The sequence below is a fragment of the Gordionus sp. m RMFG-2023 genome, chromosome 3, assembly GCF_954871325.1.
Source record: "Gordionus sp. m RMFG-2023 chromosome 3, tfGorSpeb1-WG-v2, whole genome shotgun sequence".
Lineage (NCBI taxonomy): Eukaryota > Metazoa > Nematomorpha > Gordioida > Chordodea > Parachordodidae > Gordionus > Gordionus sp. m RMFG-2023.
The window spans coordinates 9,337,222-9,364,992 of record NC_088777.1 but is presented as its reverse complement, the minus strand read 5'-3'; the positions used below and the strand labels follow the sequence as shown (position 1 = coordinate 9,364,992).

The window sequence follows — 27,771 nt, the reverse complement described above, 5'->3', positions numbered from 1 at the left end:
CATGTAAATCTCATATTATCAGACCTAACCCTACAAGTCTGTTTTTTTAACTTTTAGTTTGCTCTGATCCATTTTTAATGACTATAACGTGAACTGTTGCATAAAAAATAGATTAAGGCTAAGGAAAGGAAACAGGGCATAGCAGAAGACGATTTAATTTTACTTTGACTCTTAAGGCTGTCATTTTTTCAATTTTATGAATACCCTTTACTTCACGAAGAATAAATTAAACTGACTCTTTCATAGGCAACGCCCCAGCGAGAGAGAATATAAAAATGCATTTTGAAATTTGGGAATTTATTAAAGTATCAAAAAATTTAATCCCTTCTCTACAATAAAGAAAGTCAATTAGAAATTCTACAATTATTTTAAAAAAAAATTATTTAATCATAATATTAAATTTTCAATTTACTCAGGATAAATTTGAAGAGGCCTTGCGATATCTCTATGACGCTTCTTCATATTACGAATGAATTAGCTGCTAGACCTTTTATATTTGGATGATTAATGATTCGTTGTTATCTGATGTTTATTTTGTAGGGTTGATGTTAAAATTTTGGGACATTTCATAGAAGACTCTTTGAAGCATCTCCATCGATTCCTTTTATAGATGATGTATGAATAGTCTTCAAAGAATGAATTCTATCCCTTAATTGATATTATTATAATATCGATTATTTTGCCTTTATGTATCTTATAATGATGAGTCAATAACATTAATTAATAAATTAGCCCTAGATGGATTATTACATTAAAGAATCATGAAATAGCAGGCCAAATTGAATGCCATTTTTATGGTATGTTAAAATTATATTATATCAATTTTTTTGAACTGGATTCACCACTTAATACTTGAAAGTTATATTGGATATTTTCAATGAAAAAAATTGCTTAAAATTTATTTAAACAAAACTAATTAAGATATTTCAAAATATTTAATGTTGTTTTTAAAGCTTTAAGGACACTCCGCTTAATTTTTATTCTTTAGTCCGAATTCTATTCAGAAATGAAGCCTGGACACCATTTTTGGGTTTTCCCCATTATGTATTTTTATATTTAAGGTGATTCTATTTTTAAAATATACCTAAATGTGGACTTATTTCTATTTTTTACATTTCAGAACAGCTATTTAGAATTTTAAAAAGGAACGAGATGGGTAAGGACAAGAGCTTGCACGTTGTAAATATACAAGCTATTATGTAGATAATTTTGAGAAATTTACAAAAAGCCATTATTCTTAGAGCGCTCAATGCTCTATCACTATCAAATTTTATTATTAGTTATAGAGAAACATAAATATTTTAACAAATTTTATTTTTACTTAACAATTTCTATTTTTACGGAGCTCAATGCTCTCTATGACTAGCAAATTTCATTATAAGTTATAAAGAAACATATATATTTTAACAAATTTTATTTTTACTTAATCTCTATTTTTACGGATCGAACTTTCCTTCTTACTTTAATTAAAAAATTAAAATAATGTTCGATTATTTGTTTAAATCCTCATAATCCCATTTTTTACTGCTTGATTAAATAATAATTTTATACTGGATTGTCCCTCTGTGAGCATTCATATTAGAAAAAGGCCCCTGTATCTGAATAGGTTTTTCTCGTCCGAATATTTAATTTTTATTCAGGAAATTTTATTTAAGCATTTTTTTATACGCACCGTTGAAATAATACGATATTTTATCGAAACCCTCCAAAGATGTGTCTTGGTTAGACTTAGTTTTGATACTTTCACAGCTTTTGATTAAGGACTTCTATATTTTGGTTTGTTAAGTGATTGGTGACATTTATTTCGTATTTTTATCTTTCATTTTTTTTAAACTTTTAGACTGTTTAGTCAAGGCTATATAGCCTGCTCTTTGGAAATAAGATAAACCAGGAGATAGCTTGGATAATATTTTGTGGTTTATTCCTAAAATTTAGGAGGAAATGAAAATAAAATTTTATCTAGGCTCGAGTTTAATCCGATCCGATATAAATTTTAAGATCCAAGGTTCGAATCCAATCTAATCCGAAAAAAATGTTTGTTCAAATCCGACTGACCCGAGTTTGATCCGTTCATGGAGGAGGGGGGGGGGTTCTATAAAAATATTAATTATCCATGACATTCATTTTATCCCTGAAAATATCTCACTGTCCAAAATTCCAGATTTGTCTACCTAAGTATATCCATGGGTGATGAAATGGCAAATGGCAAAATTTCCAAAGCTTTCTCTGATAAATATCTATTTCAAAAAAATATTTTAAAAATAATCTTACGTGTTGCATCCTCATTATTTCATTTCTTTAAAAACTTTATTACCTCATACAACTAAAAATAACCTTAGACTGGATATAATATCTAGAGTTCATGTAAAGTGTTTAGGTCACTCACCTGCCTCCATTTTAGAAATTTGGAGATTACGCTTATTGGTTGAAAAAAAATTTTCCTGCCTGTTTAAAAAATTATTTGATTGGTTATTTTTTAAAATTATTTAGGCTTACAAAATGAGGCAAATACAATATTTAAAAAAATAAATATAACCTTACTTATCCAGCCCATATATTATTTTAGGACAGCTTTATAATCCCTTGTTAAAAAGTCTGTCATTTGACTAGTCAAAAAAAACTAAAGGTTTAAGATTTCTTTCTTCGGGTTCTTCTGGTATTGTTCAATCACATAAATACATCAAATGTAAAATATTAATTGACTCCAAAGGAGACATGGTCTAAATTGTATATATGGTTAGGGCAGACATGCAAGGCATGCAGCAATCAATTTAGCTATTAGCCGTTCTCTTACCAGAGCCCGAATACCAAACATCCTGGAGCCTACTAATTTATCATTAGGTGATGGCCTAAGACCAGTTGGCTTAATTTTCATGCCTTGGTCTTTAGGAAAATCCTTAGTTTTGGACTTCACATGCGTATATTCTTTTCCAACAAGTTTAAATTCTAATCCGGTTGATATAGCAGAGAAAAAAAATCAATTAAATATTCCAAATTAACAAATTGTATTTTTATACCAATCGTTATCTCTTCCCTTGGACATATGTCAAGCGGAACTTTAAAATTTTTAAAAAATATAGGCGACAAGATAAGAGCCCTTACTTTAGACCTAAAGAATATTATTTTTTTCTACAAAATCTACAAATTACTATTTTAAAATATAATTATTCATGTTTTTTGGGAACTTGTAGTCCCACCTCCGTTTTTATAGAATAAGGTTTTATTTTATATTTGATGTTATTTTTTATATAATCATATCAGTAAATATTCAAATAAAGTAACCCATGACCGGAAAAAATTATTTTCCATCAAGCTTCATTATTTAGAAGAGTTTGTAAATTTGATTCACAATTTTAATTACTCTCGAAACCTGAAAAACATTCGTTTCATTCCGATTTTAGAATTAGTGGAAAATTAATATTTTTATCCGATTACTTTATAAAAATCGCTCAATAAAAAAATCCCAAGAATTTTTGTGAAATCCAAAATCCCTATATTACAAATTAATAATACTATTTTAGTTACTTTCCACGTTACTACTATACATTACTGCAAATACCCTTAAGTTACATAGTTGAACAATTTTGAATTATTTGGTCATAATGACTCAATAATGAAAAATTGCTCATAATAAATTTTGCCTGACATATTTTTTTTAAAAAATGATAAATATTTATTAATTTTTAAAACATATATTTTTTTGCATCGTATAGAAATATAAAATATAATAATATTTTTTTAAAAAAATAACTAAATTTGTTTAAAAGAAAGCTTTACTACTGGTATATAAATATTTTTTAAAAAAAGACGTAAATATGGAAATTTTTAAAACAAAAAAAAAATTTTGCTATAACAAAAAGGCTTCTGAACTAGTAATTGCGTAAACTTTAGCCAGAGGTAGCTTTATATCCTCTTTAGTGTACATGCGATATAAAATGCATTCCCTCTTAAGGCTTAATGTGTTGAGTAAATCTTTAACACATTTCGCGCGCGCTAGATTATTTTCCTCTCCGGTCTCATTCAACAAGGTATACTCTGAAGTGTTATCATTTTTTAGGTAAGGATCATTTGGTTCACTCTCCAGGACCACCATATCGAATAAAGGCGAAAGATTTGAGCAATTTTCGGTGGCCGGAGATTGATACGCCATAAAATTTGATAGTAAACCAGAAAATAGTTTCGCGAATATTCCATTAGCTACATTCGGGGTATCAGCATATAAGGGACCTATAGTTAAGCCTTCGAATCTAGGCCTTAAGATTCCATAACCTTCGTTTGTTTTTTTTAAATATAAATATTTTTATCGATATTTGACAACGAGTATGTTCCCATATATAATTTAAATTTAATGATTATTATGGTATTTATAAATTGAACTAAAATTAAATCGGTAAACCTATGACTTGACCAATAGAAGTCGAATCAACGTTTTTCTCTAATGCTACGCATGTAATCGTGTCTTTAGTTAATATAGTCTTGTCCAAAAATAGTTTTCTACAACAGCCCTTGTTGATTTCAGTGTCATAATAGATCAATTTGTCCAGGATAGACTGCATTTCAGGCTCAGGTTGTGCCGCATTAATTATTATATATTGGCATTTTGAATCTGATCCATTATTAACTGCATTTATAAAGCAGGTCAAACTTTCCATCGTAAGTCTGCCATAATATCTGGACACTATAAATTAAAATGATTCGTAGTTATTTCTTCCAAATTATTTCGCATTTATCAACTAAATTTCATAGTCTAAACTATGATAGGGAATAAAATTTAAATTTTATAAATGTTCTTACGTCGGAAAGAAACCTTCATTCCCGCTTTTTTGTTAGCTTCGACACGCGTATGCACCGAATCGATACCCATATTTCGATTACCAATGTGAAGTAGACGAGTATTCCAAAGTTTGCCCCCTATACCATGACATCTGTAAGGTTTTTTAACCGCGTATAACCCGCCGAAGGCTAAATCTTCGTTTAGATTCATCCCAAAGATATTACCTTTTCCAAATGTAGAAATAAGATGAGAACGGAAGTTGGAAATAAACACTCTAAAGATTGAAATTTAAAAAAAAAATACTCTCCAAATTTGAGCAGAATTAGCAAACCTATGATATTGTTGTCAGTATCGACTGCTACAAACCATCCGCTAGGATCCATCTCGTGTATATATTGCATGTAACTCTCATGAGCTCGGTAACCGAACTCCTCTTTTCTCCAACGATTTATGGAACCTATCTCTTCGCTTTTTACTGTCCTGATCTCATGCTTGAAGGAATATGGCTGTGTAATTAAATGGGAATTTGGAAAGTTTAGATTTTCTTGAGTATGAAGAACGCTATTAGCTATACTGATCAAAGGCAATAACTGAGTCGATAGTTGGGCATATGTGGCCTTAGCTTCGTTGAGAAAGATTTGGTTGTGGGAAATTGGTTCAAGTTGCGGCACATGGAATGGAGTAGCTATGATTGTCGACATGCTAAAATATCTTTATTTAAAATTAATGACAATGGAGAATAAAATATCAAATCTACAAAAAAATGATAAAAATTAGTATAAAATTTTTTTAAAAATATTAAATTCAATTATCATAAAATGATTTAAATTGTCGAAAATTTTTATATTTTTACCTTTTTCAGTTAAAAATGAGAAATTACTTGAAGCACTCACTGCCTCCTTTAAAATGTAAAACGCAAAATTTCTAACGCAAATATATTTAATTTACTTTTAAACGAGAAATTGAAAAATTATTCCCTTATATAGTATTTCACATTTTATTTATTTGTCGTGTTAATTGTATATATTAAGTAAAATCAATTTAGATGAGATATTTATCACAAAATTCAAAATTTACACTTTAATCATAACTTTAGGGGAATTAAATATATCTTATTTTAATAGTTTTTTTTTGACCATTTAAAAATAAATAGATAAACAAAATTATTCTACTTTTGGCTCACTAAATATATTATAAAATGGTGTAATGCGTATACGGCAATAACATTTTATTATGACATTTTAACAAAAAATAGTAAACGTATACAGGAATAAATTTTGAATAAAAAATATCGATAAACATTTTTTTTAAGAAATGTATAAATGCTTCAACTATGCCCTGAACGAGGCCATTTAATAAATATGAAGTATTTTCAATTAAATGAAGGCATTCCGAAGAATCTCGCTTGTGCAGCATTGACCCTACTCAATGGTTTCATCGATTTCTTAAGAGGAATCTTAGTCGTCGTTGGTTTGACTTTCATAGGAGCTTTTGTTAATGATTTGACGAGATTCACTTTCATGGGAGGATTGGTTACTGATTTGACTAGATTTCCTTTCATGGGAGCATTCATTACCGGTACGGATGGATTCCCTTTTATAAGAAGATTCATTACTGACATGACTGGATTTGGTTTTATAGGAGGATTCATTATTGACATGACAGGATTTGGTTTCATAGGAGGATTCATTACTGACATGACAGGATTTGGTTTCATAGGACGATTCATTGACATGACAGGATTTGGTTTCATAGGAAGATTCATTACTGACATGACTGGATTTGTTTTTATAGGACGATTCATTACAGCTATGACTGGGTGAGCTCCCCTACTACTCATCTCAGGATTTATCGTTAAAGCTCTTGTACCAAAATCATAGCTATTTTCTCCACCGAAAATAGGCCAAATAATATTTGAACCCATTGCTACATCTTTCCTATTTCTATATAATTTGGATTTAGTAGGTCCTTCAGTTGTTTCAGACGTCCTAAAAATTTCTGTCGTCATTTCATTGTAACCAATATCATAGTTAAACCAGTTTCCATTGTTGGTAGATCTATTTAGTAAGGCATCTATTGGATTAACGTAATCGGATGATGTTGTGTAATGTGCTGATATTGGCTTTAGTAGTCTTATGTAGCCTGCTAAAGAATTATCCAAAGAGAATTTCATGAAAATTAGAAACTGTAGTGATAAAAACGATACATTCAGCTTTCTCATTTCTAAGTTTTTTAAAAAAATAATAATCTATGAATAAGCATTACAATTCTATAATTCTAATTTGTTCTTAATTCAATTGAACCAAGTCAAGAAAGAATTCAAAACAGATATCCAAAGAGGGAATTCTCGTTCTTTTTCAGAATTTATTTATTTTTCTAACCTGTTTTTTAATGAAGCTTTCTTTAAAGTTTCTTAATCTGTAAAATTTCCAATCAAATTCTTACTTACCATGTAGAGAGCGATGAATAAATATTTTAAAATTTTAAAAATAAATCTATATTTTCAAATACTTTTATTTAAGAAAGAATAATTTTGTGAGACTTATAATCTTCTAAAATTATTTTGTCTTTTATACAACATTTATTTTTTCATAGTCTTATAATTATTTTTAAAATTTCATGTTTTAATATTTATTTTTTTTAAAAAAAGAGAGAAAGTGATTTGCATGACATTTATAAAAGTTATTTCAAATGGCTTTTTATCAGTCAAATTATGACAATTTTTATGATTTTATTATGAACCGTTAAAAAAAAAATCTTGTAAGTTATGGAAATAGACATTTATATAAAAATAAGTCATCAAAATTGTCGAATTGGTATCAGAATAATCATCAAACAAAACTGACAATAAATTAAACTTATTTTTAACTTTATCTCTTCACTCACTTTTGTTAGAAGCTTTTAACCATTTTTTGTGACTATGATATTCAGTATTAATTTTTTTTTTATCAAAGAATTAGAAGAGAAAGGGAAAGAAAAAAAGAGTGAAAAAAAAATAGAAGAGAAAAAGAAAAAATGGTGGGAAAAAAAATGATAAACGAAAAAGAATTGCTTAAAATTTATTGTTTACATGCTTATCATTTCCTAATTTTAATCCTACATATAGAACTCAATATCTTGATAAGCTCTAGGTTTGTCCAGTGATTTCCAACATTATAGATTTTTATTGGCTTTGTAATTTGATTTTTTTATCCTCTAAAATTATTTAATTATACTCAAAATAAAATTTGTGAGGAATATTTTTTCTCTTTACCAGTAAGAAGCTTCTTCATTATATTATATTGCATAGAGCTCTTTATATTTGTAAATTGTTAATTGCAAAGATATAAATATGGGATATACTCGACTGCATTCAGAGCGAGTTAATCAGCTAGTTACTTTGTCAGCCAATTTGGTACTAAACTTTATCTAATTTGCAATCTAACATTTTTTCTTTAAAATATTTTTCAGACTGTTGAGCGGTCTGAATCTGTCAGGTTAACCTTCACTATTTAATAATAACCAACTGGGGAGCGGGTGCCTAATTTTTTATTTAAATTTAAACAAAAATACAGCGGAAATTCTAGGAGTGAGCCGAATCTTAGCTTGACTTAAGTACGGAATGGAAAGAAGGGCTTGATTCTCAAACCAAAAAACGGATTCGCTGACATTCTCTAGTCATATTCTTCCATAATGTCATAATTCTTGCTTATTTTATCCTTATACAATAAATCATCCGTAAATAATCTAACCCTTAAGTGGAGGATAGTCTAGAATTCAAGCAATTAATTACCTATAAAGTCAAGGTTATTTTTTTAAAAAAAAACCATTAACATTATGATTTAAAAAGTATATGCAATATTTAAAAAAAATATAAATTAAATAAGTTCTTTATTTGAATTTGCCCTAATAATCGAAAAAATTAATTTTTTTAAGATACCCCAAGATATTTTTTTTATCTTATTAAATTAAATGAGAAATTCTTATAGTAATACCTTGGAGGTAATTAGAAATTGACGTGTTTTCTCCCCACTCGCCCCAAATCAGCCTCCTTCCCTTACCCTCCCATTCATACAATTAATAAAATGATGAATAATTATTAATTAAATTTTTAGGAAAAAAAGTACCCAGGTTAAGCAATATCCTATCTTTTTTCTAGTATGTGTTTAATTATCATAGCAATGTTTCTGTGCATCCTGGAATCTAATAAAATTTATTCCCCCAAAAATATGAATCTCTAAAAGTTGTTTCTCTTCTCAGATAAGGAAAACTTATTAGATTAAAATTTCAGTCTGGCATTAAATCGAAAACAGACTAATAGGTCGAATCATTCACTCCTCTCTGAAAATGATACCATCTCAAATATATAAAGTAGTTCAAAGCGCGAATCTGTGAAAAAAAAAAGCAATGAACTAAGGATTGTTATTTAAATTTAAACAACCGAAAATGTCTACTTACTTTGGCCACTTTACAGCTACGTTTAAAATGCATGCAATTTTAAGTAAAAATTTCATCCCTTATTTTTTAACATTGCAGCGTTAAAGGAGTTGAATAGGATCTGGCCTAATAAAGTATTTTCAGGGCGAATATTTTTTTCCAAAATTAAAAGAGAGATTTGAGAAATTTTGTTAATAAATCAATATTTCTTAGATTTTTTTATAAGATGCATAACTTTTAAAATCAAACCATTTACAATTTGTAGAATAAAATATGTCGTCAATAGCCACCCGTTCCTTCCCTCACGATATTATTGATATTGAGTATTCTTCTTAACTAGGAACTTCATATTTTCACTTATTGCAATTGGCATTTAACTTAATTTGGTCATATTTATTTTTTAGGGAAGATAACTAGATACATTTTTTTTACTGTATCTGTGTAATATTTTACGTTTATTATATTAAAAATATTATTATTTATTCTTATTTTAGTTTATTTCTTTCAAATTCAAAATGAGTCATGTTTTACACAATGAAGAAGAAAATATGGTATATGGTATTGGCAATCTTTATGCATTATATTTTTATATGATTAATATTAGTGATACTGACTGCTTTAGTCCAGAGGATAATGATTGTGTTATTAAATGGGAATCTGGAAAGCTCTGATATTCTTGAGCTTGAAGAACGTCTAGCTATACTAATTGGTTATAGAAAATCGGATCAAGCTGCACTACATGGAATGAAGTAGATATGATTGCCGGCATGCTATCTTCATTAAAATAAAAGAACGATGGGGAATAGAATATCTAATAATAAAAATTAGTATTATAATTAATACATGTAAAATAAATTTTTATTTTAAAAAAAAAATCCTAAAATGTATATTTTATTTTTATCTTTTTCAGTTGAAAATGAGATGTTACTTTAAAGAGGTGTAGTTGAAGTAACGCACTACAAGTATGAGCTACTCTAGCATGCTAAATTTTTTTAAAAATAGCTATAGCGGTAGCTCGTTACTAATTTAGAAAGTAGAAAATTATCGCGATACGTCGCGGTCATATATTAATTTTAACTGAATCCAAAGGGCAACTGATGAATTTTTTGAAATAAATACAACTATTGAAAATCCTTTATATTCAATTTAATGCATTGCCCTCGAGTGCTATTAATTTATACTTTCTGATTTTGCTCTAGACTAGTAATTTTTTGCAAACTGCTTTAAAGCACTGCCTCCTTAAAATGTAAATTACAAAAACTCTTTAATATATTTGATTTTTTTTTACCAAAAATTAAAAAATTATTCCTATTTATCTTATTTTTAATAGTTTATTTTTGTCCATTTAAATATTAATAAATATATGAACCTATTGCAGTATAACAAAATTTAATATATAATATTTTTAAAAGCAATCTTGGTTCACTAAATTTATTGTAAAATTGTGTAATATATTACTGAGACGTTTAATAAATTAGTTTATAATAATAATATATTACAGAAATAAAATTTTAGTAAGCATTTTCACAAAAAATGTAAAACTTATATAAATTTTTTTAAAATGTATAAATGCTTTTAACTGGCGCCCTGGACTAAGATAAAGATATTTTCAGTCAAATTAAGGTCTCCTGAATAATCTGGCTTGCATAGCATTGACCTTATTTATTGGTTTTATTTTCGATGGTTTCACTTTCGTAGGATGGTTCATTACTACTAGATTACCTTTCATAGGAGTATTCATTGATATGAATGGATTCCTTCTCATAGGAGGTGGGTTTACTGATATTACTGGATTCGCTTCTATAGCTGAATATACTCCCCTGCTACTCATATCTGGATTCACTTTTGAAGATTTTGTACCAAAATCATAGTCTCTATTTCCACCGAAAGTAGGCCAAATAATTTTTGAACCTTTTGATACCTCTTCCCTCTTTCGATATATTTTGTTAGACGTGCCAATGGAAATTTCTGTCGTCATTTCAATATAACCAATATCATAGTTGAACCAGTTTTTACTGTTGGTGCCCGCGAACGGGTTAGATCTATCTAGTAAGGCATCAACTGGATTCAAGTAATGGGATGGTGTTGTGTAACGTACTGATATGGGCTTTAAGAGTCTTATGTAGCTTGCGAAAGAATTATCCAGAGAGTATTTCATGCAAATTAGAAATTGTAGTGGGAAAATCGATATATTCACTTTCCTCATTTCTATAAGTTTAAAAAAATCTTTCTTTTTTTCTAGAGAATCTTTCTCTAAATCTTTTTTTTTAGATATCTATATCTGTTAAATTTTCATAAATAATATTTTTACCATGTGGCGATAAATAAAAATTTGAGAATTATAAAGATATTTATATTTTAAATTCCCTTATTTAAAAAGAAAATTTTTTTGTGAGACTTAAAATTATTTTGTCTTTTTTAAATGATATTTTCTTTTTCAAAAGTTATAATATTTTTAAAATTTCAAAATTTAATATATTTAAAAATATAATAAATTTGCCTAACATTTATAACAGTTACTTAACTGACTTTTTATCAGTCAAATTATGACAATTTATATGATTTTAATTTAAACGTTTTAAAAAATTATATTCTTGTAAATTATTAAATAGATATTTATATATAAAAAAAAGATCATATTCAAAATTGTTGAATTGGCCTTAGAATAATCATCAAACTAAATTGATAAAACTTATTTTACCTCGTGTCCTCACTCACCTTGTTAGAAGTTTTTAGCCATTATTATTTGTGGCTTTTTAATTTTCTTTGTTAAAAAAAGAAAATATAGATAAAGGAAGAAATCGAAGAATGAACAGCAAATAGAAGAGATGATGAAAAAAAATAAGCTAAAAATGAAGAAAAAATTACTTAGAAACGTTACTGTTTATATATGTTAGTTATTGCTAATTTTTGTCTTACATAGAGCTCAATATCTTGATGACTAAGTATGTCACCATGATTTTAATATCATAAATTTAATGGCTTTATAATTTGAATTTTTTTTACATGATTTTAATATCATCAATTTAATGGATTTATAATTTGAACTTTTTTATAAAAAATTATCTCATATTTCAAAAAAAAATCTATGAAGAATTTTTTTCATCTCTTACCAATAAGTAGCTTCTTCTTTATATTTCATAGAGTTCTTTATATTTGTAAATTGTTTAAAGAGATGAGATAGACTCGCCTGCATTCAGATTGAGTTTAGAAATCAAATGAAAATTACTTAGTCAGCCGACTCGGTATAAATGCAGCCGATTTTTTTTTATTGTTTAGCAGTTAGAATCATCTGTCCGGTTAATTTTCACCATTTAATAATACCAAATGATTGGAAAAGAGAGAGGAGGTAGGGGGCTGTTTAATTTAAATTTATTTTTATAAAATCAGCTTAATTATAAAAACATTATAAAGATCCGGAATGTATAGGAGTGAACCGAATCAGCGCCTAATTACAAATACTGAATCTAAATACGGTCTTTATTCTTAAAACCAAACAAAGAACCGATGTAGGAGTTCATTAGTAATTCTTATTTATTTCACAAGGGATGAGAATCCTCCTTCTAAAAAAATGGGTTCGAGTTTGGGCTCGTGAAAAATCTCTGAACCCGTTCGGGTTCAGATAGTTCAGGGTTTGGAGACCATAAAAATAATTTATCATCATAATTATAATTACTACAATACAATTAAAAATTTACTAAATATAACAAAAATGATCAAAATGTTTTTTTTAAATAAATTTTTTAAAATTAAAAAAAAAGAAGGTTGAACCCTGAACTCTAAAATTTAAAAAAGGGTTTGGTTGGGTTCAGCGAAATATTGAGGGTTAGGGTTCTCGTCCCTGTATTTAACATTATAATTATCTCAAACAAAATTAGAAAATACTAAAGTGACAAAATAAATCACCCTAATATATTTCTTACGATAGATTTGATTTCAATTAATTATCATTTCAGTTTTTGTGGTGGATAAAATTTCATCATAATCATATAATTAGAGAAACGGTTGAAAGGAGAGGGCATACAATAAAATTTACCACTGTATAGCCCTTATCATAATCCTATTTAAAATGTTTTTTTTTTAATGGAAGAATTTGTCAGAAGCAAAATCTTAATAACGAGGAATTATTTCGTTTTATAGACCATGGAGAAACAGAAATATCTGAGAATTATTTTGGAAATATTGAGACCTATATTCCATAATTAATAGAAGGGGAATTTTATTAGTATAAATTTTTATTTTTTACTATATGTAGCATATAAATAAGGAATCACTAGGATCCATATAATTCCTTATTACAAACAAATAAACCATTTATACCAATAATATTAATCATATATATTCCGATAACATCATAATAATCAATATATAAAATCCATAACACCAGCAATCGTTCTAGAATTTAACACAATCTCAGAAAACCACATGATCCGGATTGACGATTCTTGGACATCACTGACACTTTTCCTTCTCTGATTGAACTTTTTCCTTTTTTTTAATCGGACTTTTTCCAAAGCCTTTTCCCTTTTGGATTGACACATTTAATTTTTTGATGGGATTTTTTCCTATTTTGTTTGAAACTTTCAATTTATTGATCGGATTTTTTCCTTCAGACCTTTTCCGTTTATGATTGACACTTCTTTTTTTTCGATTGGGACCTTTTCTTTTAATCGAAAGCTCTGTATCTATTAGCGATAAAAGTTTTGCTATTATGTATTAGCTCTAAATAGATATTGGTAAAAGTTCTGCTATAATAAATTCTCTATATGGTGTTTGCTGAGCATGCGAATATGAATTTTATATAATAAATTCGCGATGTGTTTTTTAATATCGCTAATTATTGTTTGTTAAATTTAAAACTGTATAGCTTTTGAAAAAAAATCTTCAGAAATTTTTGGAGTAAAAATCTGTAATATAAATTGTGATTTCAACTTGAGAGATCTGTTATATTTAGAAATTATAAAAGATTTAATTATATATAAAAGAATTTTTAGGTAAAATTTGATCAATTTAACCATCTTCTTTAAAATAGATTTTTTAGATTAAATAAAAAATATACATTTTAATAAGTTTAATTATTTTCTGACCAAGATATCCATCCATTAAACTTCTTTATAATATTTTTGAATATAAAGAAAACCGCTGTCAAAAACTCTACAGGAGAAGAGAAGACGCCTCACCCCCCTTGTTTTCATTCATAATATACAAAAATGATATTTATATATTAACTTATTTTCATCATATAGTTTAAAAATAATTATGGCATTTTTATTTTTCTTTATTCCATCTTCACTAGAAATCATACTATAACATATTTATATTTAATTTTATCAATTTGCTAAATTCTAAAAAAATGCAACTTAAATAGTATATACTGAATTAATATTTTAGGAAATATTTTCATTTTGTTGGCGGCGGGGTTATTAATGATATTTAAAAAAAATTATTACAGGAACTTTTCTTTCAGAAAATTATTTTCCACTTTATATTTTTTAAATCGAATTACCAGGATTTATTTTCCAGAGGATTTTTCTGAAAATTATTTTCCGCATCCCATTCCTAAAATAAGAATCGAATAATTTTTTTCGTTATATTGGTCCAGATAGCTTTCTTTTTCTTTTAAAAAAAGGCAGTTAGTCATTCTTTTAAACGGTGATTTTACATTGTTTCCCCCTTTAAATTTTATATTTGCGTAATCCATTCATATTTTATACAATGTGGATAAAGATTTGAATAAAATTGATTATTTTAGACATATAAATAATTATGACACAATGAATATTTTAAGTAATAGAAAAGCTATTGAACAAATAATTTGATAATTTTCTATCATATATAATAATATAAATCAAATAATTTATATGATAACAAAAAAAATATTGGCACAAAAGTTTTATCACACAAAATAAGGACTAAAATTTTGAATATAATTTATTTTAAAAAAAACAGTTAATGTAAAATATGAAACTTTTTTACCTTATTAATATTTATAAGATACTATTTAAACAGGATCACGAAATTAATAAATTCGATAATAGAGTTAAATTTCACGTAATTTATGACTAGAACGATGGAAGAAATTTTAAATAAGTCTCTTAATTTAAGGGAAAAAAAGTAATTTAATTGTTTGACAAATTGTAATTGAATTGATCGAAAATCCTGGGGCATTCTTTAAGGGACCTTGACGAGTCTCATGGTATTGGTAAAGCCAGAGCCAGCTTGCCAGCCAGTGACTACAATAACGGTGTCCCCAGCCTTCAAGATATGTCTGTGTTCTTCGTCTTCTTGACATTTAGCCTTATCTATGGCCATTTTCACTCTGCAATCAACGTCCTTCATCCAGTCGCCTTCCTTTTTAGCTGGGTTGTAAATATTATTATTTGTAATAGTTTTTATTTCGTTTTAAAAGAGAGAAAATATATTTTGTAAATTATTTATCTACACATTCACGCCTTCTTCCTTTGTTTCTCAAAACATTCTAGTTCAAGTATCTATCTTTACTCATACCTCTCTCCAGGAAATATCATACCTCTCTCAGAAGTTTAAAAAAAGATTGATTAATTAATTACTTGGACAGAAAACTGGTATAACACCGCAGTAGAGATTGAGATTTGCGGCCACACTCCATACCCTGGTAACTGCGTAAATAGGACATTTTGGTCTGTATTTTGATATCAGTTGTGCACTCCTGTGTTAAAAACGGGATAAGTAGAGATTTCAAAAAATATATACATAAATATTAGAGATCTGTAAAGCCTGGCCCGTTAAAATATTCGTAAAACCTGCCCGGCTCATTAAAATTTTACGAAAAGTAAGGCCCGGCTCGTTAAATCTTACGAAAAGTCAAGCCCGGTTCCTTAAATTTTACGAAAGGTCAGGCTCGGTTCGTTAAATTTTACGAAAAAGTCAGGCCGAGCTCTTTAAATTCTTTGAAAAATGTGGCCCAGCTCTGTTAAATTTTTCGGCCATTATATTTTTAATCTCCATATCTAATTCCCCTCCCCCCCTCTCAATGTCAATTAAGGCTCCTATATCTCTCCTCTATGCCAATCTATTTTTTTTTTACAACAAACGGTTTTACAAAATCAATTCGTTTGATATCTGCATTGTGTATTTGTAATTGGGTCAAATCAAAAATAAAATTTTTTGTGACTATAATATTTTATAGATTTAATATTTTAGCTAGAGAGTTTGTAAAATACAAAGAAATAAGCATAATTTATCTAATAGTATTAATCAAAATATTAGCTAGCAAATCAAAAAAAGATATCAAAAATTTATGAGACCCTGCCTGATTATTATGTATAAATTGTCAGACCCGGGAGATCAGATTTTTGGATATTTTGAATGGGCTGAACTTTGCAGATCTCAATATTAATAAAAACAATGTTATTAGCAATTGTTTAATAAATTGGTTTTGTACCGAAATTCCCAGATACCAAAGCATTAAAAAAATAGGATTTTACATAATATCAATTTGAAGATTTAACTTATTACACAAAGAATATAACCCCTTATGCGCGAATTGGCGACATGCTGTATTTTTGTATTCTTCGCCACAAATTCGCACTAACTGTAAATGAGAGGTAAGGCTTATAATATAACATTATTTTAACGCATTTAAATGTGGGTTCATTTATAACTACATCGGAAGAAAAAAAACTTCTGGAGTATGAATATAATAGAAGAATAAAAGTTGAGTTTTGAACCTGAAACCCTTTGGAAAGCGAGATACAGGAAGAGGAAACCATTTTTTAAGATTTAAAGGAACAAAGTGATTTATAAAATATATTATTTAAATGTTGCGTTATTCATTTTAGAGGGTTAATTAATTGTGAAATTTTTTAAAATATTCTTTTAACAGAGTTTGGAAATGAAACTAACCTATGTCAAATTTCCACTTTTCCAAATTTGTAAAGGGTAGCAACATTTTAAAGAGGGGGCTCATGATTATCCTCTTGAATCCAACTTCCTATGATGTCAACCCTCTCATACCTCCCAAACGATTGATAATATAAAATAGTAAGAGTAAGAAGAGAGAAAATTTATTGAATTACTTTCCAGACGTAGTAAGCACTATGATAGCTTTGGCGTTAGCCTTGAAAGAGGCCTCTACGGCTCCGATAGCGACGCATTCCGTCGTTTCAGTGGGTACTTTGCATTGGCTCACCAAATCCTGGAATTTTTGTTTGTGAAATACTGCTGCTTCGGCTTCCTTGTTTATCTGCAGAAGAAAAAATAGTTTAGACCATCTATTATAAAAGGAATCGAGAGGAATTGTAAATTAAGGAAAGATTAAGGCAAACTTTTCAAGTAAAATATATCGATATAGTGGCATCACCGGGGGGAAGCACAGAGGCCTAAGCCCTCTGAAAATTTTTTTATACCTAAAAAAGATCATTTTTAAAATTTTTGGTCATTTAAAAAAAAAAATTTCATTCACAAATAAGAGCAAGAAATAATTTATAATACAAAAACACTTACTATCGAACAGAGAGCCACAGAGGTAACATTTGCAGGGCCTGGCTCAAATTTTTTTTAAATTATATTTTATCTATTTTTAATTTTTATAGAATGGCGATTTATAATATTCGGATTCAAAAAATTTTCTAGGACAGTTAGGGGTATTTTTAATAAAAAAAAATTTAGGCCCAGCATGGGTATATTTAATAAAAATTAAAATATGGCTGAAAGGTCTCTGCTATTCAAAAAAATTTGTGCTTTTAAAATTTTTTTTTTTAAAAAAATATTTGTTATTTGTTTATTGTTTTGCATACATATTAAAATTCAAAAAATGTTTACATTTGTTATCTCGTTAAAAAAATTTTTTTTTGATCCAAGGCCAAAGGTAAAGCTACGGCTCGATTTTTAAAAACAGCTAACCCAATATTCTAGCTAAAAAAATATATAAAGCAATTCTGGAGATTTCGCTAATAGATGGCGGAAAGGTTTGAAGATCGTTTAACAAAATCTCGAGGTTTGCGTAATAAGTTTGGCTAAAATCTTTATTTAAAATGGGCTAAATCGAGCCTTTTAACGAAACTAGGTACCGCCATTGTATTTTGATAAAACGCTTTAAGACAAGCTCTATTACCAAACATATAAAACTATAATAAATTATTAAGTCGGGATTAGTTTTTATTTTATTTATAGAGGGAAAAAGTGTAAACAAGGTTATTACGGAAAGGGGTAACAGCTTTTAATAATATTGGTATTAGAATAAGAATAACGAGTTCATATCACATCTAATCCAAAACAGTGTTTTTTTTTAAATATTTAAATTTATTTTTGAATTAAATATGTCAGCTGTGTTGACTTTGTAAATATTTTTAAAAATCCTGGCCAACTTGACGAATATTCGGGTGTGTGTGGGTGGTGGAGGGGTAAATAAAAAGGTAAATTTTTCCCATTTCAAATATTTATATTAAACGTGGTGTGGGAGAGGCAACGTCCCCGGCCAGATAATGAATGTTTAAAGGGTTTCCTGCGGTCGGATTAAATATGATCACCGTTTTCCTCAATGAGATGTAAAAGCTATATAATTGATGTCAGAAAGGGCATCCGATCGTAAAAATAAACTCCAAAAACCGCTTAATGATCACAACAAAAAAGGGGAATATATCTTAAGGGTTGGCTCTTGTGCCCCTCCCCAAACCCTTATAGTTAATTTTTTTAGGAATGCGAACGTTTTTTATAATATAAATTAAATAAGATTGATAACAGAGGCTATTTAGCACTCCCGCCTCTCTCAGATCATTAGAATAACTTAACCAACATTTGAAAGGGTTGTTTAGAATGTGAATAAATGGGAAGAGTAAAGTTTATAAATAGCATATATATAAATAAGAAGGAAAATACCTGGCACATCATTTGTAAAGTTTGGAGAGGGTATTTACCCTTGGCCGACTCGCCCGATAACATTGTACAATCAGCACCATCTAGAACCGCGTTCGCTACATCGCTAACCTCGGCACGGGTAGGGCGAGGATTGTTGACCATGCTTTCAAGCATCTAATAACAAAATTTATTTCTTAATATAATACTAGAGGGTAGGGCTGTTACGATTATTATTCAGTATTCCGATCCATTATATTCCGATATTACAATAAACCTGATCCAATAAATGTTCATAAAAAATAAACCCGAGCTACCTTTCACAAATGGATTAAGTGTATTTTGTTTATTCTCTGAAAGTTAATCTTATTTAAAATTTGGGCAAATGAGGTGTTGTTAAACGCCTCAAAAACAGCGAAATCAAGATTTTTACGAAAATATTATTACCCTATACCTACAAAATTCCGCAAATAGATAAAAAGGAGCGAATATTAGCTGTCCTATTTAAAAACGGGCTATACCGATTCGTTTAACAAACTTACTGAATGTGATCTCGTTAGATCCTTTTTTTTCAAAACCTTTTGCTTGTTGCAGTTAATATAACAACATATTTTTTTTAGCTACTCTTCCCCAATGATATAAATAAACTAGATTGACAATTTATTCATTAAATGCATTTTAAAGTGTCCATGCATAGGAGTCAGCTGTAGCGTCATTTTGTGGTTTATACGTCGATCAAATGATATCAATATGCATTCATATAATGATAAATAAAAATATTTAGTCGAAATACAAACTACAAAATGGCGCTACAGCTGACTCCTATGTATAGACACTTTTAATTAATGCATCGCCAATCTAAAAGTATATATATAAATCATATGCTCCATCCTTTAATAATTCGATTTTAATTTCATTTTTAAACACTACAAATCAAATATGGATTTGGATCCCTTTTAATTAATTTTGAGATTCCACATTCCCCAAAGATTTCATATTCACAATATAAGACATGTAATAATCACCAATAAACAGTAAAAGTATCAGATCAGTGTTTTTGAAAATATTGGCCCGATATATTTTTAAGAAACTGTAAATTTCGGGCCTGATCCTAAGTTTAATATTGGTGCAGAGTAAATAAATCTCTCACTTATTTATCTGTCTATTCTCAGAGACCTGTAGAGGTCAAAATTTTGTTGATAAAAAAAATGCATTTTCAAGCCTGCTGTGGGATATTTCTGGTCCAAGTTTCCGATTTATATTTACGATCATTTTTAGGCCTGTTTCAAAAATTTTGTGGGATAATTAAAAACGAAATTGCCTAACTTTTTAAGGCTGCTTAGTCGAATCTATATAATTTAAAAATAAGTCGAATCAGGACAAGGCCTAAATAAATCAGCCCAGCAAATATTTCTAATTTTAGCCCTGAATTTTTATAATCACACCCCTTTTTGGCCCTTTCTACAGGTTTCAAACTTGCAGGTCTCTAATTTATACAACACGATTATTCATTGATTGATTTACCTGAGTAGCACAAATACTAGGCTTTCCAGCAATATTGCATTTCCCTATTATCATCTTTTGAGCTAAAAACACCTTTTCGGGTGGAATTTCGATACCCATATCCCCCCTTGCCACCATTATACCATCTGATGCAGCAATGATCTCGTCTATGCTATAATTTTTTTGAAAATAAGATATATTTGATTTGAGATTTTTCAAAATAAACGTCAAAAAAAAACTTGAAAAACAGTAGGATAGTTTTTCAATCTTAATTCCAAGAAATATATATTTTTTAAATCAATATTTCCTTGTGCTGTTAAAAGTAACTTATCACTATTTACCCCTTAAAAGTGCAACTAGTTACATTATTTTAAAAAATTAAATTTCGAAAATAATTAGTTTTACAAGTGTTTATAAATAATATTTTTAAGAATTTTAATCAAAGGAATTTTAAATGAAAATACAATTTATACAAAATAATTGCAACGGAAAAGAAAATATGCCACATAAATATTGTTTAAATTTTTTTGTAATCTATAATATATTAGTTACTAGTTTTAAATGTAACTAGTTTTAATAGTTACAATACTAACATTTTCCTATTTATAAATATGATGTATATACTTAAAAATTCCTTGATGGTTTTCAATCTTGGGAATAATTTTGATATCTCTTCCACTATCTCCCATTACAGCTCTTATATCATTCACACCTTGGGCGTCCCTTATGAAGCTAGCGAATATCATATCCACCTGAATTTGTGCAAATATGTATATATATAATATATTAATAGACATACAATATATTAATAAAAAGAATATCTAAAACCATTATAATATATTTTTTTAAAGAAAGAGTTTAACTATTTATATTTTATATAGCATTATTTAACAACTAGCATATTAAAAAATTACTACAACTGTAAATCCCAAATAAAAATCAAGTCTTTCAAAATAAATTTTTTTTTGTAAATAAGATAAGATATCAAAGTTGTTCTAATTAATTTTTCAGATAATTTCCTATTCGTCTATATATCTTTTTTCCTTCTCCTCGTTTTTCTAATTATGAAATATTTCTACATGGGTTTTGAATTCACCTTATTTTGAACACCAAATAATAAATCTAGTTTATCCCTTTCAGAAACTGCAGGCAAGTCCACTGGTACTCCGGGAAGATTTACCCCCTTTTGACTTCCCAATTTGCCTCCATTCTCTACAACACATTCCACTGTGCCTTTATCAGGGTGCACTTTCACAACCTTAATTTCATAGTAAATATATAATCGTATACTTAAAATAACCAAAAATTCAAAATAACACTAAATTATATTTTTTAAAATGAAGATTTTATATTCATGTTACATAATAATTTACCATTACCATAACATAAATAAACTTCTAAAAAATATTAATAATAAAGCAATGTGATTTAGTGTAGTCAATAATATTACTGTTTTAATCAATAGTTTTTTGATGCAAGGGTTATTAAATGAGGATTTACTTACTATTATATAAAGTTCGATTTAGTATTATGCTTAAAATTAAACACAAGGATGATATAATATGATCAAGTTGAATATTATAAATTTTATGCTTATTTAATAATTTTCTAAGCTAGTCATGGCAATTTCAAATAGAAAAACAATAAACAGATGGAAATAAAAATGGTTTTTAAAATTAATGTATTTGAATTAGTAGGAAATACAGTTATCACTATAATAGTGTGCACAAATTGAACGTTACAACGCAGCGTTTCAAAACGCATATATAAAAACGTAAACGCAGCCTTGTTTAAATTGATGCGTTAAGTTTAATTTTAATATGAACCCTTTAAATTTAAAACAAAAAAAATTACTTGCCTTATATTTCCTTAAAAATATAAAGAAAAAGGAGCAAGACATCTCAAATATATGTTAAAAGAAATCTTTTTTCTGAATATATTAATAATAAAGGAGATTTAACACATTCTCAATTTTATAATTATACAAGATGAGGTAAAATAAATTTAATTCATTATTAATTATTTATATAATAGGTATTTATGGTGTATAATTTGCACATCTTGCTTATAGCTCAAGGATTTAAAAATCCTGTACAGCTTAAATTGTGAAATCAGTGTGCACAGAAATTTGAAATGCTGCTGTACATATTCACATGCCTAAGCCTAATAAAAATGATTGGGAAAGAATAAATTTATTATAATAAATCAAGTTTAATATTTACTTATCATTAGTTTTCCCAGGAATTCCTGCTTCAATCAGGATTTCCAAATTGTTTTGGGGCTATAGAAAAACATCTATATCAAGAGCCCTCTTAATAGTGGCTCACAATTTTTTAACTGCAAGCATAGATTTTCAATTAACTTGTTAGCCCTAACAGACATTAATAGGAAATTTATTTATATAGATATGGGAGCATCTGGAAAGCAGAATGATGGTAGATTTATATTAATTTTATTATATCTTAAAAATATATTAATAGTTGGTGAACCATAGACTTGATCTGCCTGCTTTATGTAATCATCCAAATTAGATACAATGATAAACCTCACTACAAGACTTTTCTTACCTAGCAGACAAAATAATTCTACTTCAATGGAATCAAAAATTATTAGAGACAAATATAAAAATTTTATAAATTATTAAATTTTTATATTTATATTTTATTAAATTTATTTATGAAAATATCTTATACTAAATTGTGTTATAGACAATTATGTTATTAAATGATATAAAATAGATTGAATATTAAGAAAAATTTATTTAATATATTAAATCTTAATATGGACACTATTCTAGGTGTAGCCTCTTGAGCTATTTAAAATCTTGAGGAATGAACCTCAAACTTAAAATAATATCAATTCTAATATCTTAAAACATCATTTATTAAAAATATACAAAATACATACAATACAGTTTTATAAAAATTAAATAATTTATATAATGCTATTAAAAATGTCTAATGGAGAATCATTGTCAGGTTGTGATGATATATCATTTGTCTTGAGATAATATAAATATTTCATAACCTTTGTTTTAAACAGAAATTGCTTCTCATAGCTTAAGGATTCAGCCTCCTCTACAAGGCTATTCAAAAAATGCCTAACTAAAATATAAATTAGCTTTACAACATCCCAGATGGGCTTTCTTCCAAAACATTTATTAACCTATTAAATTCATTCAGTACTTTAGGTTTTTTTGTTGTTGAGTTCCACTTGAAAATTAACATTTCTAATATTTTATACAAGGTAATTAACTTTTTGAGAATAAATAATTTTTTAAGAATAGTAAAATATTTTGTGGAATTTATTCAAATATAGATGGTAAGTAAAATCAATATAAATTTTGGATCAATATTGGATAGGCTTTGTAGTAACATCAGAACAGAATTTGAGGATTGGCACAGCCCTACTCTTTATTTTCCAAGTAGTTATTATCAACTTACCAATAAAATAAATAACATGAATATTTAATTAAGTAGATTTTCCTATTTTCTCCTTATTCAGCTGATACTTGAAGTTTCTCATGAAAATGAGTTTGGCATTTCTGCAAACCTTTCGGCAATTTCATCGTTCCATGTCCTAAAAATATTGTTATATCATTTAATAATAATTATTTTAGAAGAATTTTATCATTTCAAAATTTAAAAAGTTTCAAAAAACGCAAGCAAGTTTGTCTTTTAAAAAATTATTTAAAATGAAAAACGGAAATGTGCTCAATTTGAACAAATGCATTTAAAATGCATTGTTTGCTTTTTGAAATGCTGCATTGCAACGTTCAATTTGTGCACACTATAATGCAACAAAAAACTATTTTAACAAGATGGGTCCACTCAAAATTTTGTAAGATAAGTAAATTTTATTTTAACATTTTTGGCTCATGCTACTGTCAAAATTTATTCAAAAATTAAGAAAACTAATTTATAATTGTATTCCCAATATAATTATTTATAATGAAGCAAGCTTATATATTCAAAAATGTATGTGAAAAAATTTAATGGTCTAGGCCATCTTAACAGACTAGTTGTAATAATACCAAGGGAAATTGAAATCATATTAATTCATAAGATAAATTAGTAGTGTAATCTGCTGTGAATGTGATAAATAAATGAAAGTTGAAATATATGCGACAAAAGGAAGGAATCAGTAGTATTTTTGAATTTTTATTAGCTGGCATCTGGATTTTTTGACTTTGGGAAATGATTTACCCCCTGCCCCTCCTACTGTGTACATGCCTAGTAGATTTTATACTTTTGAAAAATCAATCCATAATGCTAACAATGACTAATCAGATTAGATAAAAACAATTTTTACCCTAAATTTGGAATCCCATTTGTTATTCTTTTATTCCTTATTTTTTTTAGAAAATATAACTATTTTTTATTGATAAAATAATATACCAACCTTTAGAGAGAGCAGTCCATCATCAATAAAAATCTTGTGGTCAGGAGAGATCACTTTGGGCAAATTTACATAATCCATGTAGATTTGATCTTTAGTGCCATTTTCAAAATGAGCTTTGTCTGTGCTGATTTTGATAGGGTCACCAGCTACCAATACTATTTCCTATATTTAAAAATGCTTATTTTAATAATATATTAAAAATCACCTTATTGATACTTTAATTTACTGATTCATTCATCATATTACATATTTATTTAATTATAAAACCCTAATCTTTTGCAATTTTCTAAAAAAAAACAAATAAGCATCCACTTCTATTCTTTCTTCAAAATTATAATCATGCCATGACCTTTAAATATAATACTTTTGTTCCCACCCTTATATAAATAAATTTGGCCTAAAAAACAAAAGAAATTAAAGATAAAATTAAATTAAACCCCTCCAGATGCCATCCCAGTTCGAATTTCTGGTCCTTTTGTGTCAAGGGCAATGGCTACAGGAGCTGGGGGATCGAAGGAGGCAATAGCCTCCCTTACAAGCTTTATTGTCCCAGCATGATACTAAATAGTCAATAAATAATCATTTAATTAATCAAAAATGTGTATTATCCATATTTTCTGTTTATTATAAAAGTATCTTTACTTTCTAATCTAATTCTTTTCAATTATTTGATTAAATTCTATACCTATACATCTATCTTTTTTTAATTCTAGATAATAGATATATTTTATTGAATAGGTAACCTCTATACATATATACAAATAAAACCAATAATGTTCTACCTCATGTGTGCCATGAGAGAAATTCATTCGAGCTACATTCATTCCTGATTTGATCATCTTTTTTAACATCTCTAAATCTTTACAGGCAGGGCCTAATTTATTGTAGTAATTAAAATATAAGATTGAAAGTTTGGCAAAAAAATAAGATCTAAATGAATATTTATTAATAAAATTGCATTATGATTATAGACAAAATTATACCTATAGTGCAAATGACAGAAGTTTTTCTTATAATACTGGGTGGATGTCTGATGTCCAAACTACACATATGTTGCAACCTAGTTACCACATCATGATTATCACAGCAACCACACTTATTTTTATCGCATTTACATTTATCACATTTCTTAGCATCCTGGTAAATTAAGATTAAAATATTATACATAAAATAGTGATAAATATGACTCAATAAAATATTTCTAAGTGAAAAAATTTATTTTAAAAATTTATCATCTAAATGTACTAATAACCATATATTGTATTGGTTGATACAAAATTTAAAATTATATAAAGAGTTTATTATATTATAGTTATTAATTAAATTATGTAAAGTTTACGCTGTGCTTTATGAATTCAATTCCTTTGTTTAACAAGTCCATAAGGTTATTTTAAGGTGGATTATAAAATTTAAAATTTTAAATAGGTTAGATGCCAAATGTATGACAAGTTGGTTCCCAATATTTATTTTTTTCAATTAGATTTTAAATTTTATAAGTCAAAATTTTAAATATATTGGAATTGGGAATGTCAATGGAATAGCAAGATTAAAAAGTTATTAATTAATTATATCTTAGATGGCCCACATGATAACAAGACTTTAAATTTATTCAATGCTAACCAGCGTCTACATGACAGTATATTCACTGGATGCAAACCCCCCTCAAAAATATATATCTACCCCCCTAAAAATACCAAAATGTTATCCATAGATAATTTAAAATGGTAATGGAAAATTTTCTAGATTATTATAGCCTACCCCCCATAATGCCTACCCCAACCCACTACCACCTACCCCCTACCCCTTTATAGATATTAGGATGCAAACTGTTCCTACCCCCCCCCCCCACCCCCGCTCATGTAGATACTGATGCTAACATATACCAACGGAATTTACTTATTTAACTCTCTTATCTCATAAAGTAATTATGTAATATGTAATTATCGAGTATAGGCTTTTGCTTTGCCTAAATTTTATCTTCCTATAAATGTTTAAATCATAGTTTTTGGATTGATATGTATATGCAGCTTGCCCACAAATGTGTAGAGGGCTCCTTATTTTTAATTTTTCTTCCAATTTAATCTAATTTATTCCAGTTAGATGGAGGTGAGGAATACCTAGTGACTTTGTTGAACTTTGACGAAAGGGCTCATATATCACGATTAAAATATTTTATATTATTCCTATATCTGATGTAAACTTTATTAAAGAATTACCGGCATCGAGATAATAAGGAAGAAAGTTATCAATTTAAATAGTAGTCTTTAACATGAGAATAATTATTATATGTGTTACCAAAAGGGCGGGTCCAGCTGATTTGCTTTTAACGACATTTAAAAATGCATTTCTTACTATAAATGAAGTTTATAAACAGCTTTAATTTATGAATTTTTGAAGATTAAAGATATATTATATAATATATTAAATCAAATCTTCTATAATATATATGCTATGATTATCAAAAGAAATATTAAATAAAAAAAGATAGTTAAAAAAAGATATATTTATACTACAGGCAGGAGGATCTAATTTTAAGGAGGGTGGGGGGATTTACGATATTAATTTTCTGGGTCTGTTTAGCTTGACAGTAAACTGACAAAGGCTTGGGCTCAAAAATGCAACCTAAAACCGAACTATCCATTGAGTCATAAACAACAACCAACCCAAATATAATAGGCCTCATGACATATACCAACCCATCATGTCTGCTGGGGAAAAAAATGTGAAAATATTTCAGATAATATTATATTTTAAAATTTTTGTTAAAAGAAATTATAAGCTAGTAAAATGTTACTTCCCTTAATATTTAATCAACACGGATAATTATAAAAAATGCACTGCCA

At 27.8% G+C, this 27,771-nt stretch overlaps 1 protein-coding gene across 1 annotated transcript; it reads right to left on the bottom strand.

The window, feature by feature from the left end:
* Positions 1-15,067: 15,067 nt before the first annotated feature.
* LOC135926442 (pyruvate kinase PKM-like) lies at positions 15,068-26,363 on the bottom strand. The gene is made up of 12 exons (XM_065462326.1): positions 26,268-26,363; positions 25,912-26,065; positions 25,711-25,802; positions 25,366-25,488; positions 24,929-25,090; positions 21,624-21,785; positions 21,152-21,279; positions 20,549-20,699; positions 19,049-19,201; positions 17,248-17,414; positions 15,760-15,878; positions 15,068-15,549 (listed from the first exon to the last, which is right to left on the bottom strand). Exons 1-12 carry the CDS (start codon positions 26,307-26,309, stop codon positions 15,362-15,364), a joined length of 1,641 nt encoding a protein of 546 aa, XP_065318398.1. The 5' UTR covers positions 26,310-26,363; the 3' UTR covers positions 15,068-15,361.
* Between the last annotated feature and the right edge of the window lie 1,408 nt (positions 26,364-27,771).